Genomic DNA, 15,364 nt, shown 5'->3' on the forward strand with positions numbered 1-15,364 from the left:
GCCGTTAATTGCCCTCCTGTGTCTGGTGAGGCGCTCAGACATTGCTGCATCCCAGATATTATTTCCCCATATGTTATGGGGTATTTCAGTCTGGTTTTTCCATTGCTGAGCTATCGCTAACTATGCTGCGGTCAGTAGGAAGCCTACTAGTTCTCTGTGGTGCAGGGTGGCATCTATGCCCAATTGGGTGGCCTAAATCTGATTCCCGTACAATTTTGCTGTATATTAGGGAAGCAGCACGTTTCAGGTCATATGCTGGCCTGCTGCATAAGGATTCAAACAAGGTAAGTATGCGTAGGCCCTCTCCCCTGTGCTCCAAATGAAGTGCAAATGAATAAGCCTGAGCTACCTGAAACCAGGTAGGACTTTTAACTGACCTTGCAGTTTCTCTTTGGAATTGCTTTCCCTCTGGGCGGCAGGTAACGGATTGTGTAAATGCCTACATCCTCCCAATCCTTGAACTGTTGATATTTATCTGTGTATCATAAGAGCTGTTTGATGGTACAACAGAACTGCCTTTGCAGGTAGTGGGCTCTCTCCTTTGCTGGACATCCTTTGCATGGTGTCCAGGTGAAAGAGGAATGGGCTCCTACATCTTTAGTATCTCTACTACAAAATAATTAAAGGTGTAGGAACCCCATATCCCCCTTTTCATCCAGCCATCCTAGCCATTTGTTAGGGATGCTGTGGCTGCATTCTGCACTGAGCAGAGATGGGACAAGCTCAAGAATGGGGAAACATTTTAATTTTTTAGCCCAGGGGCCTCATTTCTTCGTGGGGAAACTTCCAGGGGCCTCATGTCAGGGGTGGATGGGGCCAAGGGCAAAAGAGGCCAAAACAATTATTTTGACTCTTGTCTTTGTTCAGTAGGCTACATTGAACCCAGAGAAACACAGAGGTTTCTATATGCAAGCAAACACATATTTCCATAGCCCATCAAAGCAAGCAAGAGGCACCCCCACAGTTCGAAGACATATTCCAGCAGGAGAGAGCACTTTAGTGCAGAGCTGGTGAGGTGTGTGGCTGGGGGGAGGGTTTGGCCAAGGAGAGTCCCGAGGGCCACTGAGAAATCCCTGAAGGGCCATATTTGTGCCTCACCCAGGTCCTGAGGTTTCCTACTCATGGGCTAAATGATCTCCAAGATCACTTTCAAGCCCATGATTCAAGCTCTATTTGATGTATAGAGACATCACCTTGCCAACAAAGGTCCGTATAGTTAAAGCTATGGTTTTCCCAGTAGTGATGTATGGAAGTGAGAGCTGGACCATAAAGAAGGCTGATCGCCGAAGAATTGATGCTTTTGAATTATGGTGCTGGAGGAGACTCTTTAGAGTCCCACAGACTGCAAGAAGATCAAACCTCTCCATTCTGAAGGAAATCAGCCCTGAGTGCTCACTGGAAGGACAGATCCTGAAGCTGAGGCTCCAATACTTTGGCCACCTCATGAGAAGAGAAGACTCCCTGGAAAAGAACCTGATGTTGGGAAAGATGGAGGGCACAAGGAGAAGGGGACGACAGAGGACGAAATGGTTGGACAGTGTTCTCGAAGCTACCAGCATGAGTTTGACCAAACTGCAGAAGGCAGTGGAAGACAGGAGTGCCTGGCGTGCTCTGGTCCATGGGGTCACGAAGCATCGGACATGACTAAATGACTAAACAATAACAACAACAACAACAACAATTTATTCATTATATTATATTCCATACAATGAAGTGTTTTGCCTCATTATCATTTAATTGCTGGTTTGTTGCTGGTGTTGGATTATAGGTTGGGGGAGCCCAATCTGGTCCAATAAGAAAAGAGGAGCTCCTCTTCACCCATCTGGTGCACAAGCTCTGCCTCTCCTCCTCACCGCTTGTTTATGGGGACGGGGCCAAGATCATTTGAATGACACTCTAGGCATGTTCAATATGTGCAGGTGAAAACCTGTGATTTCAAAAAAATATTTAAAAATAGTTCTGTGGGTTGCCATCTCTGAATGAGGATTTGATATTAAAACATGCTAAGGATAATTACAGGAGGCCTCCAAGAATTCCATTAAATTCAGTTGCAGATAGCTTAATTAATAATTGCAGATTAAATTCCTGCCCAGTTAGCGCTCTTTATGCTGCCATAAAGAAAATGCAAATCAAACCCACAGAACCTGAGAGCATAAAGGGTTTATGATGCTTATATAGCATTATTTATAACTGCCCCCAACTAGTTACAAATCAGCCACTCACTCTGAATGATAAAATGTAAATCAGGCCCACAGGATCTGAGATAATCATTGGGCTATTTATAACTATCCCCAACTAGTTACACAATTAGTCATTTGGAATTTTGAGAATATTAGGAATGCCTCCCTTTCTTAATTTGAGCTTCATGGAGTATCCTTTCTATATACCAAGTGTTGTGCTGTTGTTTTTATTGCTAAGCAGCTGCACTGTTTAAAACAACAACCATTCAGTGCAATATCACTTTGAAGGAGCAGTTTGACAGCCATGGCATCCCACACTGAATATAAGGAGCATTGAACAATTTTGCTCTGGACAAATTTTGCTCTGGAAAGTGAAGTTTGAGAACTTCTTTCACCAGAAAAAGTGGATTTGAAAGTACAAAGCAAGCAGTTTATTTATGATTATGCAGCAGTGCATTTATACTATTATACAGGGCAAGGACAGATGGGAATGGGACGAATTCCTTCACTGTGCTCAACTGTTTAGAGGTGGAGGGTTGTAGCCAATGCTGAAATCTCATAGTAGCAAATGGTTTTGCTTGCACAATCCAAGGTACCTGATTATCCCCTACCTATTTCAGCCATCTGAGATCAGGTTTGGAGGAAGGGAGAGGCTTACATTGTTAGGCCACTTTTGGGTACAACTCAATGTGAGCTGCAAGACTGCACTCCTTTCCTGAAGTGAATTCTCTCCCCATGCCTGAATGGTTGGCCACCATAATCTAAAATTCGAGCTAACCAAGATTTGAACTTGGTTAGGTCTCTCTTCTGTGACTAAAGGGGAGAAAACAATTTGTTCCAGTGACACAAAAGAACAGCATACAGACCTGCACCTTTCACAATCTAAGACTGGGACCATTGTGTTTGCACTAGGCCAATGTGGCACAACAAGAAATAAAGAAGCCAAAAAGATGAACAAATTGAAAGGCCTGTAAGAAACAGTTAGGGAAGGTTAACCTGTAGGACTGTATGTTGAAGCATTGGTGAGTGAAGTTGGTACCGCAAAGGAGAACTATTTCTACAACTGAAGTTGAAACTTCAGTACAGGTGACCCTTAAGAACGCCGGTCAATGCAAATACAGCTAAGCTACTCAAATGCAGCAGTCTAGATTTACAGATCTGCTCCTAAGAGATTTCTTAAAGGTTTTGAAGTGCCACACACATACCCACAAAACAGGACTGACTCCATGCTAGAACTATGTGTCCAAAGATAATGCCAATCCTTTGCAAGAAACACATTTGTCTTGGCAAGAAAAGACAGATGACATCAAAGAACTGTGAAATTTCCCCCTTCACCTCTACCATACATGTGTATCTGATTCTACTGTTTTCTGTGGCTGTGTAGCCTGTAAAAGTGAAGATATAGATAATCAGCTAGTGTTCATTTTCCTTTTAATTTTTTAAAATAAATAAGTTTGAGGCTCCACCGCTTACCTTATAAATTGTGAAAATGGAACTGGAAAGGCAGTGGTTTATAGGGGAGACAAGCGTTGAACCCGGACTAGAGCAATGGACATTTTAAGTTTAAATTCACACTGAACCATGAAGCTCACCACTTGACCGTGTGCTGTTTCTCAGTCTACTCAGAGGTAGCCAATGTAGTGATGCATCGTTTTCATATTCATCATTTCATACTGAGCTATGGTCTGTTCCAAGAGGTGTGCTCAACATTTATATGCTTCATTTCCCATCTTTCCCCATTTTTTTTTTGGTGTGCAATATTTTATTGTTGTTGCAAGAAGTTGTGTGATGTCAGGGAGAAAGATATGGGTATGTTGAAATCAACCATTAGCACATCAGCTAATGACTTTTATCAATGGATGACGTTCTTGTATGAAACAGCTACCACAATCAAGCAGCCCAGACAGATTACACCTCACCTCCTACACAATCCTTTCTGTCGAGACGGTTTATGTGCGAGTCATCCAGTGATGAGGCACTGAGTTGTGTGCATGTGTTGTGTGCTGGTCACAAGGAATATTCAGGTGTATTTCAGAACAGGGGAGCCTCTTTCAGAGATTTCACCACACTAGTCTTTTTCTAAAGCCATATGACTGTGGATCAGAAACGCAACCCATGCAGTTCTAAGGAAACACACTGTCAGAAACAAATGTTCTGCCTTTTTTGCATTAAGGAAAACTGAGATTCTCATGAACCAAATGCTATCCAAATAATTTGTTTAAAATGCTTCTAACACTATTTTTGCTGATGCTAGACGTTTTATGCTACTGAAATGTGCTTTTTCTGCTGCTGCATTTTATTTTATTATTGCTGTTATTATGATATTGTACTTGTGACAGTTGATTTTGGTTTGTATTGTTGTAAGCCACTTTGAGCATGGAAAGGCAACATACGAATAATGTGATGATCTTGCATTCTGACCATAAGGTTTCCAGGGCAGCTTGCAAATCAAACTAGAAGCTATCAGTGCAACCCAGTTTTAAAATCTATTATTTTAACAAAACAAACAAAAAACAGCACAGAAACAGCAAGAATTAAAAATCTGTGAATGCCTAGGGGAGAGGAGAAAAGGTGCTGCAACATTTATGGTGACCAGATGCAAAAGAGGAGAGGACACTTTCACTTTCATCTGTTGTGCAGAAGAGATGCAGCTATTAAAAAGTGCAGGACTCTTGTCCTCTTTTGTATCAGGCAACTAATTAATGGATCACCTTTTACATATATGTCTTAAGGCAATTTACAATCTCATCATTTAAAAAAAACAGCTAAAATAGTTATAATCGCCATGATCATCTGGAATTAGGTTAAAAATTATGCACAATGAACACCTAAGGCAGCAACCTTTTCATCCAGCTAGAGAAGCTCTTGAAAAGAAAAATGTATTCCATTCCCCCCACCCCCGGAAAGTACAGCTAGTGGGTGCCTAATGTATCTCAACCCTAGTGACCACCCTGCACATCTGGCAGAACAATCAAATGTGCATTGCTCAGGTAACTGCTGGAAATCTGCACACTGTTCAAACTAAATGGATCCCCCTTCCCAGCCACCATTAGTTGACTGAACACATGTTAGTCAGGGAAATCCCAGCAATGTGCATGAGGGCATCTACCCTGTGATTCATTGTGGTGCACTATAGAGGAGAGATCCTTAAACCCTAACGGATGTAGTGGGAATCTGTCCATGTTGTCAGAGTTCAGCTCCAGGTTTTGGAAAGGAGCAAGCTCCAGGAAGAGGTTGAAAAAGCACATAGCCACCCATCACAGCTTCTCATGTGAAAGAAATTACTTGGAAAAAGACAGTTTTTCTATCAACACGTGCTCCCATGCCAGCACCCTCTTAAGTTGTTCAGGTTGCATGGATAACAGCAGAATCTCAATTCATTTCAACTTAGGAAAGTAATTTCTAATTAAACAATAAAGACCTTTGCAGCAGCTTGAAGACTAAAAAATTTATTGGAGCAACATTTGTTAGTCTTTAAGAAGCTACAAGACTAAGACTTTAAGAAGCTAAGACTTTGTTGTTTTTGCTGCAGCAGGCTAACACAGCTACCTCTCCTGGGATTGTGATTAGCTATTTATGCCCTGTTGTTTTACAGTATATGTATTCTTCCTTCTTGTTTGTGATTTAAATTCCAGCGCAAAAGCAATCAAACAGATTTCCTTTGATCAAACAACAATGGCACTTGTATGCAAAAAGATAGCAGCACTTAATTCTCAACAATATCAACAGCTGAATATTTATCTTCTTTGATTAAGAAAAATCCAAAAGCAGTAGAAAGATACAGTACAGTGGTACCTCGGGTTAAGAACTTAATTCGTTCTGGAGGTCCGTTATTAACCTGAAACTGTTCTTAACCTGAGGTACCACTTTAGCTAATGGGGCCTCCCGCTGCCACCGTGCCGCCGGAGCACGATTTCTGTTCTCATCCTGAAGCAAAGTACTTAACCCGAGCTACTATTTCTGGGTTAGCGGAGTCTGTAACCTGAAGCGTCTGTAACCTGATGTACCACTGTATTTCATTCAGACTAGAGCACTATTCAGACATATGAACTCATGGGGTGGTCTTACGCAAACCACTTGCATCTTAGCCTCAAACTGATTTGCCTGCTATCTTTGCAACCCAGAGGTAACAGGACAAACTTGAAAGCATCCCCTCTGCAGAAGCACAGCTGGCAATGGTCAAAGGGAGCAGTGGTGAGCCCACTACCAACAGGCCAGATTCTGCCCACCAAGCCATGGCAGGTGACACACCAGTCCCTAGAAAAACCTAGCAACCATCTGGAGAGCCCCAAGTTCTCCTATCCTTTCTAAATGGCAACTGAAGGTACTCAACATGAAGGTAAGCTGCCTCACAGTGTTTGCATTTCATTTACCCCAGTAGCCTCCTCTCCCGCCTGATGATTTTTGTTTTTACTAATGGAAGGGACAGAGTGCTGGGCAACAGTGGAAGGCAAGGGCGGGCAGGGAGAAAGATCCTTGCCGAAAGATCAACACTTGGGTCCCACGTATGGAGACAGGAAAAGAGATTGCAATCAGACAAAAGTTTTGTCTGATGGGTAGAATTTCATTTTAAAGAGAGCCATATATTCATTTGTGAAATGCAAACTTATTTTTGAAGAGAATCAGGAGTAGGTTCTAAAAACAAGAGAGGGGAGAAACAGGCAGGGAGCAGGATTCCCAATAACAGCACTGGCTGAGTAGTTTAAATCATACATTTAGGCTGCAGTCCTGTATCTACACACCCAGGAATAAGCCACACTGAAATCAACAGGACCTACTTCTGAGTAAGTATGTTTAACTAAAAATGCTACGAATTCACATCTATTTGCTTTATTTTCAGTAGGGCAGCTTAGCTCAACCGCTTTGCATGCAAGTTAAGTCCCAAGATCAATTCCGGTATGTCTGCAAATGTTCCCTGTCTGAAATCCTGGGGAGCTGCTGCCAGACAGTTCAAGCCATACTTAGCTAGATGAACCAATGGTCTGACCTAATACAAGGTGGCTTCCTATATTCCTCCTCTCTGATCTTTAAATCCCAAACAGGAAATCAGTGATTTAAACCAACACCTCCCTTCTTATTTGGGAGTAGGAGGCAATCAGCAGGAAATCTGAGATGTATGCCAAGTTCCAGGAGGCTCTTTGCATATGCAAAGCTTGCAGTTGGTCTGCAGTCATGTTGCTCAGCCTCAAGGTACACAGTACATCAGAAGAGCCAGAAGGATGCAACTTTAGTGAGTGAGTGAGAGATCCAATCTCTGCAGCAGCTTTAGAGCAGACCTGGAACTGGCTGAAAATTTGAAAAGGAAGCGGAGGGTCCCTTTGACACAGGCCTGACTGCTCAAGCATAGGAGGGGGAAAATTGGATCAAAGCTGAATGCTGGACTAGCTGGGAGTTTTGTATTTTCCCTGCACCATTTCCCCTGATTCTTCCCCAAAGTTACTATTTATTTTTCTGGAGGAAAGATGAAGGTACTTGTACATTTTCTCCACTAGGACAGTTAGTTTTGGGGGAGCAAACTAGGTCAGAGAAATGGCATGAGGAGGGTGAACTAACTACCTCTTTTCTAGTGCTGATCCAATTCAGGAGCCCCATTCATGTCTCATCCAGTTTGGCCTTGAGTAAACATGACATGTAGGGACGCAGGTGGCGCTGTGGGTTAAACCACAGAGCCTAGGACTTGCCAATCAGAAGGTCGGCAGTTTGAATCCCCGCGACGGGGTGAGCTCCCGTTGCTCAGTCCCTGTTCCTGCCCACCTAGCAGTTCGAAAGCACGTCAAAGTGCAAGTAGATAAATAGGAACCGCTCTGGCGGGAATGTAAACGGCGTTTCCATGCACTGCTCTGGTTTGCCAGAAGCGGCTTAGTCATGCTGGCCACATGACCCAGAAGCTGTACGCCGGCTCCCTTGGCCAGTAAAGCGAGATGAGCGCCGCAACCCCAGAGTCGGTCACGACTGGACCTAATGGTCAGAGGTCCCTTTACCATAAACATGACATGTACATAATAAGAGAATAAGAGAGGAAATCATACATTCTGTAATGTTTGAGGTTGTATCTCCCATAGCATTAAGAGTTGAAGTGAACTAGAGGGGAGAAGAGACAACACTTCAATAATTCCTCATTACTGGTGTTAGACGCCAGGTTAGCAAAAGAGGATGAGATTCCCATCAGGAAACCCGAATATGACCTTGTAAGTATTCAAATCCTCTTTATCCTCTGGAATCATCCGTACCAAGGGACTGCTGTATGTTTGTCAAGGAGTTTGTTTGCAGCCGCATGCTGGGTTAGTGTTTCCATACCTAATTATTGCAGCAGTCATAGCTGGAATTAGAGGATTATTCAAAATTTGGGATGAGGACAAGGACACTCAAGGAGAGAGGCATATGAAAAGGGTGCTGTATCTCATTAGACGGGTAACTTATTTTGTATTATTAGCTGGCTCTGAAAAGACCTCCTGCTTTCCTACTCTTTCTAGCATCTTTTAGGCTGGAAGCAGAACTAGCAGGAGGTAAAGCAGCAAATTTCCCTACTGCCCCAAAGTCAAGGTGCATAGTGCCCAGTAGTGTCCATGTTATTTTGAAAATACCACAAGCACCTTCCTCCTCTTTGGCAATACCAAAACAATAATGATACATTAAGGCTGCAATCGTGGGAGAAGGCCCCAACTGAACTTTCTTCTGAGGCCGCGGAGGCAGGAGCGGAATCACTGAAACACAGTGCCCAAAACCTCCACCTCCCTGAGATGCTCCAGGATCTGATACTGTGCTTAACAGTATCAAAAGCCATTTGAGTGATTGAGAAGAATGAGCAGAGTCACACTCCCACCCCATCTCTCTCATGACAAATGTCATCAACCAGGATGACCAAGGCAGTTTCAGTGCCATGACCAGGTCTGAAGCCAGACTGAAATGGATCCTAGTACAGATCCTAGAACTTAATTCGTTCTGGAGGTCCGTTCTTAACCTGAAACTGTTCTTAATCTGAGGTATCACTTTAGCTAATGGGGCCTCCCGCTGCCACCGCACCACCACCAAGTGATTTCTGTTCTTAACCTGAAGCAAAGTTCTTAACCTAAGGTACTATTTCTGGGTTAGAGGAGTCTGTAACCTGAAGCGTCTGTAACCCAAGGTACCACTGTAATCAGTTTCCTCCAAGCATGCCTGAAGCCAGGCCACCAGCACCACATACTCACAACACCTTGCCCACAAAAGGAACATTCACCATTGGGCAATAGTTATTTAGCATTTCATGGTCCAAGGAGGTCTTCTTAAGGAGGGGAAACAGCTCTGACAAGTTCTTTCCCATCATTTATCATCTGATTTTTGTAGCTGGAGATGCCAGGGACAGAACCTTCTTTATACAAACATGTGTTCTGCCAATGAGTTATAATCCAGGACCCTCTTTGCATCTGGTGGGCCACTGTGAGAAAGAGGTTGCTGGGCTAGACAGACCTTTGAGGCAAAAAAACAACAAACCAGTTGGACTTGGAGCTTTAAAGTGCAGACCTGCACCTAGAAAGTTTCCATTGCATATATGTTTCTCTTGAGCAGACAGAGACAGGACTAACTTGCATCCTGCACTTCTAGAAAAATTTCTATGGGTTCTTGTTGTCCCTTATACCACAGCCTTATTGTCTTGCCCAAACCTACCTATAAGGGAAAATTCTGTTAAATACTGTTTAATACTACATAAGATATGTGAATTTGCCTACACACATGAATATATATTTACCCAAAGTGTGTGTTTGTACACATGTGCACATGTATATATATATATATATAGAGAGAGAGAGAGAGAGAGAGAGAGAGTGTGTCATTTTTCATAGTTGATCTCTGTAATATTTTTTGCTTTGATGCTTCTAGCGATGGCCTGAAACACACTTGGTCTTATTACTTCTTAAATTGCTTTTGCCCCTATTCCTCAAGTATTTGCTCTCTGATAACAGAAAACTGGCCTCTTGGCTATGTTGTGGCAATATATATATATATACACAAATTTATCATGTCTTTATGTGAAAATGATAATGCTGTGTCACTGGTGCCTAGCGCTAATAAATCTTTGTTCTTTTCTTCCGCTGCAAGCTACTACTGGAGCTACAATTTACTTTACACATTATTGGGGGTGCTACCACTTTTTTGCAAGTTCATCCTACTACCCAACTACACCAGTGGGTGTGATACAGCTGCTCTGGGAAGAGAAGGCAAGATCCAATTCACTCAAATTCACATTTGAAGCAAAAGTGGAGAAAATGCTGAGCGATCCTTAATATGGGGGGGGGGGCAAATATTTGTTTAGCCCTAAGCACTTATTCAGAAGCAGCAAGTCTCAATATCAATTGCTGGGGAACAACAGTGGGAGAGTGCTCCTGCATTCATACCCTGTTTTGTGGGTTTACAAGAGGCATCTGGTAGGCCAGTGTGATAAACAGGATGCTGGATTCAGGACTGGCCCAGGACACTGCAATGCCTGAGGCGAAGGACAACATGCCACCCCCATTTTACATAAAATAAGCTGACAGAACTGCAAGTCCATTCTTATTTTAACACTGGCATCCTCCTGAGGGCAGCAGTCTAGTTTAGGGGGCAGAGGCAGGCCGCTTCCCAACACCTTGCACCACGCCCTGCTTCCTTTCTGTTACCTGAGGCAGCCACCTCAGTCTATGCCTAATGATAGGGCTGGCCCTGAGAGTGGAGTAGATAAGCCTTCAGTTTGATCAAACAGAGGTATGTTATTATGCTCAGTGAAATACAGTGGTACCTCGGGTTACATACGCTTCAGGTTACATACGCTTCAGGTTACAGACTCTGCTAACCCAGAAATAGTGCTTCAGATTAAGAACTTTGCTTCAGGATGAGAACAGAAATCGTGCTCCGGCGGCGTAGCGGCAGCAGGAGGCCCCATTAGCTAAAGTGGTGCTTCAGGTTAAGAACAGTTTCAGGTTAAGTACGGACCTCCGGAACAAATTAAGTACTTAACCCGAGGTACCACTGTACCAGGGTAGCAAAAACCTGTCCATAACACAATCACACTCCTGTGGAAGACAGGACTGCCTGGTGTGCTCTGGTTCATGTGGTCACGAAGAGTCGGACATGACTAAACAACAACAACAACACAAACACCAGGGCAAAGTTACAAAAATAAGAGGAAGGCATACAGAAACATGTCTATTCTCTTCCTTGGAGATTTAACATACAAAAAAGGGGCAACTCATTAATCTGGCTCGTTAATAAGGGGCTTCTGATAAATTAATCAGTGATGTCATTTCCCCATAAGCTACTACCATGCACAGTCTCTCATGGTTCTAAACAATCTGAGATGCATAGACTTATTTTTGCATTGCAGCAAGTAACATCAGACCCTGCCAACACAGCGGCTGCTGTCTCAAGGGATATACATATAATCCTTTCCACATATAAGAAGGGAGTCTTTTATAACTCACTGCGAAGCTGCTGAAAATTAATAATAATAATAATAATAATAATAATAATAATAATATGCACACATGGGTTTGAATCTACTGGTCTCTGAATAATAGCCCAAGGACTGTCAGCTTCATTCTCCTCTGAAGCTACTAAGCAACTAGATGACGAATTTCTGCCTTTACAGGCTCATAATGCCGAAGCATAAGTCATTCCATATAAAAAGCGAATCTAAATAAAATCTCCCACAATGAAGGATACATCAAAACCCAACACTTTTGTACCTTCACATACATGAGCACAATGGCAACAAGCTCTTTAAAAATATAAAATGTATGCATAACTTACATATTGACAGCGGCATTTGGAAACCACTAGCTGCAATACCGCTGCATACTTTTTCTATTTTAAAAATATGCAATGCAACCTCTTAGCAACCTCTTTTCCAGAAACAGAAATTCAGCATGAAAAACAGAAATCTTACAGCAGGAGCTGGAAGTACTTCTCAGTGAAAAATATGCTATTTAAACCATGGCTGCTGCAAAAAAGGGGAGATGCCTTTTAGATAACACCTCTGAATTTTGCAAAGGAACACAGCAAGACCGAGCTAATTAGGTGAGCACTTCACTCTCTCATTACGGAAACAGCATCTGATGGCAAAGAAGGGGAAATACAAACAGAATTCAAAAGAAAAGACTTAGGGGGCTTGATCTAGCTATTTAAACATGCAGGCACATAAGCCTTGCAGATTCCAAAACTGGCTCAACGTCCATGTGAAGGAGATACAGGGTTTTTTAAAAAAGCTAAATGGTAAGGGGGCGGGGGAGATTAGAAAGCGACTTGCAAATCAGCAGATAGAGTATGTAACTGAACCCTTGCTCGACTTGTTAAACCACAGCAATCTCTTTAACGAATCACATTGAGGTTGGGGGTTTTTTGGGTTGTTGTTTTTTTGCACAGACTTACTTTAACTGCCGAGGTTCACAGTCAACTCCTGGTAGCAACAGCCTGGCCGCTTGCCGTACATCATCACTGTCCAGGGAGAAACTGCGACGGTGCCCTGCATGAGCCAAAGCTACTCTGATCCATTCCATCAGAGGTGGCAGCACAATGAACGGCCTAGGAAGAACAAGACAAAGAAGCTATTTTTCCTCCCATTGCAGTATATTGTGTGCTGCGTAGAATATTTCTTACCTGCCCTTCAACATTGTTACAATAATATAATCAAACAGTTATAAAAAAAAGAAGTTAAACAGTTTACAATTATAAAAACAAGTGAAACAGTAAAAAGCTTTCTAAACCAAACAGAACAGTATAGATTCAACAAAAGAAGTAGGTTTCACAGAACAAAACATATTAAAAGCCAGGGTAATGATATCCATATCTACACTAGAGGCAATGAAAATTATTGCAGAGAATTTGTAAGGAACTGTAATTGGAACTGTTGAATTGGCTTCGCTAAGACAGCAAGTCCCCAAACTTTGCTCACAGGTCAGTGCTCTTTTCTAGAACATATACATTGCGGGGAGAGATTTGCACGCTTCTGTATCAACCTGAGTCTTATTAAAACCTTCAGACCCACAATCACAATGAAAACGGCCACCAAATTTCTTTCAAATCACTATAAAGTACCTTTTTGCCAAAGCTCTATCTGCCCAACCCCAGATCAAAACAGAGTGAGAGGGAAGACCATTCACTCCCCCTTCTTGAATAAAAGGCAACAGAAGCTTAAAAAATGACATTATGAAATTTTAATTTCCAAACTAGTGTAATGCCAAACCTGGTCCAGAATATGATTGAACTTAAGTCTGCCCAATATTAAAAATACATTTAAATTACCAAGAAGGATGACCCTGTTACAGTTTTCATGAAAAATCAGTATCTTTCTTTTCAGGCTGCTATCAAGAGAATGTTTTTCAGGATAACAACCACTGATTTTGAGCAGGAAGATCCAGGAATGTAATGGGGTCTCTTACTGTAATTCTAACATTGTAGCACGCCCAGTGCCTTGCAGGAAGGTGAGCACTTCCGACTCTCATCATGAAAAGAGCATCTGATGCCTGTGTAAAAATCTACTGGGGAAATGAACATACAGGATAAATAATGCAGTTTGGGAAACCCAGTAGAAACCTTGCTGTGTGCACACAAAACTATGCATACACCTGAATGGTCTCTCCCGTTATAGGTAGCAATGCAACTGAAGTTTGGAATTGGGGTCTTTGGCGGATTAACTTCATCAGTTTGAAATATCTGGGCTAACTATGAGCTGAGCCCAAACTTCTTACTCTATTTTCCTGCCACTGCAGCTCTTGAAACTTATTTATTTTGTTTTTATTTATTTTATTGATTTCTTACATTTATATCTCATAAAAAGAGACATATTTGATCCCAGTTTAGAACAATTCCACTCCACACTGCAATCCTTTGTTGTCATCTTTATTTTCAAGCAGTTGCAGTGCAAAAACCTCATAGATACAATGAGAAAATAGGGTAGATTTCCCTCCCTCTTGTTTTCAAGAGTTATATATGATCACTGCAGCCATTCAAAATAATAAAAAAGCTTTCAAGAAACTCCCATTCATCCCACCATGGTTTGCTCAAAACCATTCTCAGTCAATTCTGCTCATAATCACCAGCCTCAGTCACCCTGAAGGACTCAATTTTTATTCAGATTCTCTGGTAGGCACATCTCATTTTGAATTCTTAGTTTCTCAGCTCATCACAGCTCTTGGTCTATTCAGTTTTTCCCCCCTTTTTGTATGAAAGATGTTCTGAACCTGGCTGGGTGCCCTATCCCACAAGCCTCCCCTCATAATAATTACCCTTGCATACTTTAAACTGACTAGACCAGGTTTTGTTTTCTGAGCCAGCAAAGGAAGAGCGGAGCACTTATTTGGTTGAATTGGATTTTCTTATCCTGCTCCGGCCAGGTGTAGATTTATCATTTCCCTACAAAAAACATCACCAGGAGGTTGGGGAGAGTCACAGGTTGCCTTAGGCAATCTTCTTTGTAGTCTAGGCTAAAGGGTGCTCCTCTTGCCCCACATACACAAACCGAAGACAAAGATGCAGAGTTCTGGGGAAAGGTGTGCTCAGGTTTATGACACAATTTGTACAAAAATGATGACCTCACTAGGCTTCTTACAGGTATTGCTTGGTATAACATTTCCAAAAGGAAAATGTGTGTAAGGACAAAGGGGGATTACCCCACATAGAAAGAAACTGCAGTTTTGGATGAGGTCCTGAACAAATATGACCTGAACTGGGAAGATGAGGATGGCAAAACAGCGGATTACACCAGTTGCTAGCAAGAAGTGTCACTATGATGGTCTTGGTGAGCCTTCACTTTGCTTCTTTGTCTCATCATTGTTTTCTAAATCTACATTGTTTTCTAAAGCTACATTGCTGAAAGGACCCTTTTTGCCACCAAGTGGCTGAGCTGCTGTGATGCTATGTGATGTTCATAAACATTCCATATGCTGCCCATCTTCAAAGTTTGAAAAATAGCCACCCCCACCCCCACACAAACCACGGGTTGCCATCCTTTTTGGACTACCAAACACATTTTGAATTTTGAAAGAGTGCTGGAGGTGCCAGTCACAAAATGGCAGCCATGAAGAGGGGGAGGCATAAAACAAAATCAGAAAGGCATGCACCCCCGGAGTGGCTGGGGAAACCCAGTCAGATGGTCGCGGTACAAATATCATCATCATCATCATGTTTACCATGAGAAATCAGCTAGGTCCTGTTGGTCTTGATTATGGTGA

General features: G+C 42.4%; 1 protein-coding gene across 6 annotated transcripts in view; it reads right to left on the reverse strand.

The window, feature by feature from the left end:
• ABTB3 (ankyrin repeat and BTB domain containing 3) overlaps positions 1–15,364 on the reverse strand; it is a 213,878-nt gene that overhangs the window by 42,975 nt on the left and 155,539 nt on the right. For all 6 annotated transcript variants that reach the window (XM_083574077.1, XM_083574076.1, XM_083574075.1 and 3 more), the window contains exon 4: positions 12,564–12,716. In XM_083574077.1, the coding sequence (XP_083430203.1) occupies positions 12,564–12,716 (153 nt within the window). The remainder of the gene's footprint in view (positions 1–12,563; positions 12,717–15,364) is intronic.

The sequence above is a fragment of the Podarcis filfolensis genome (genome assembly GCF_964270895.1).
Source record: "Podarcis filfolensis genome assembly, chromosome: 10".
NCBI classification, from domain to species: Eukaryota; Metazoa; Chordata; class Lepidosauria; order Squamata; family Lacertidae; genus Podarcis; species Podarcis filfolensis.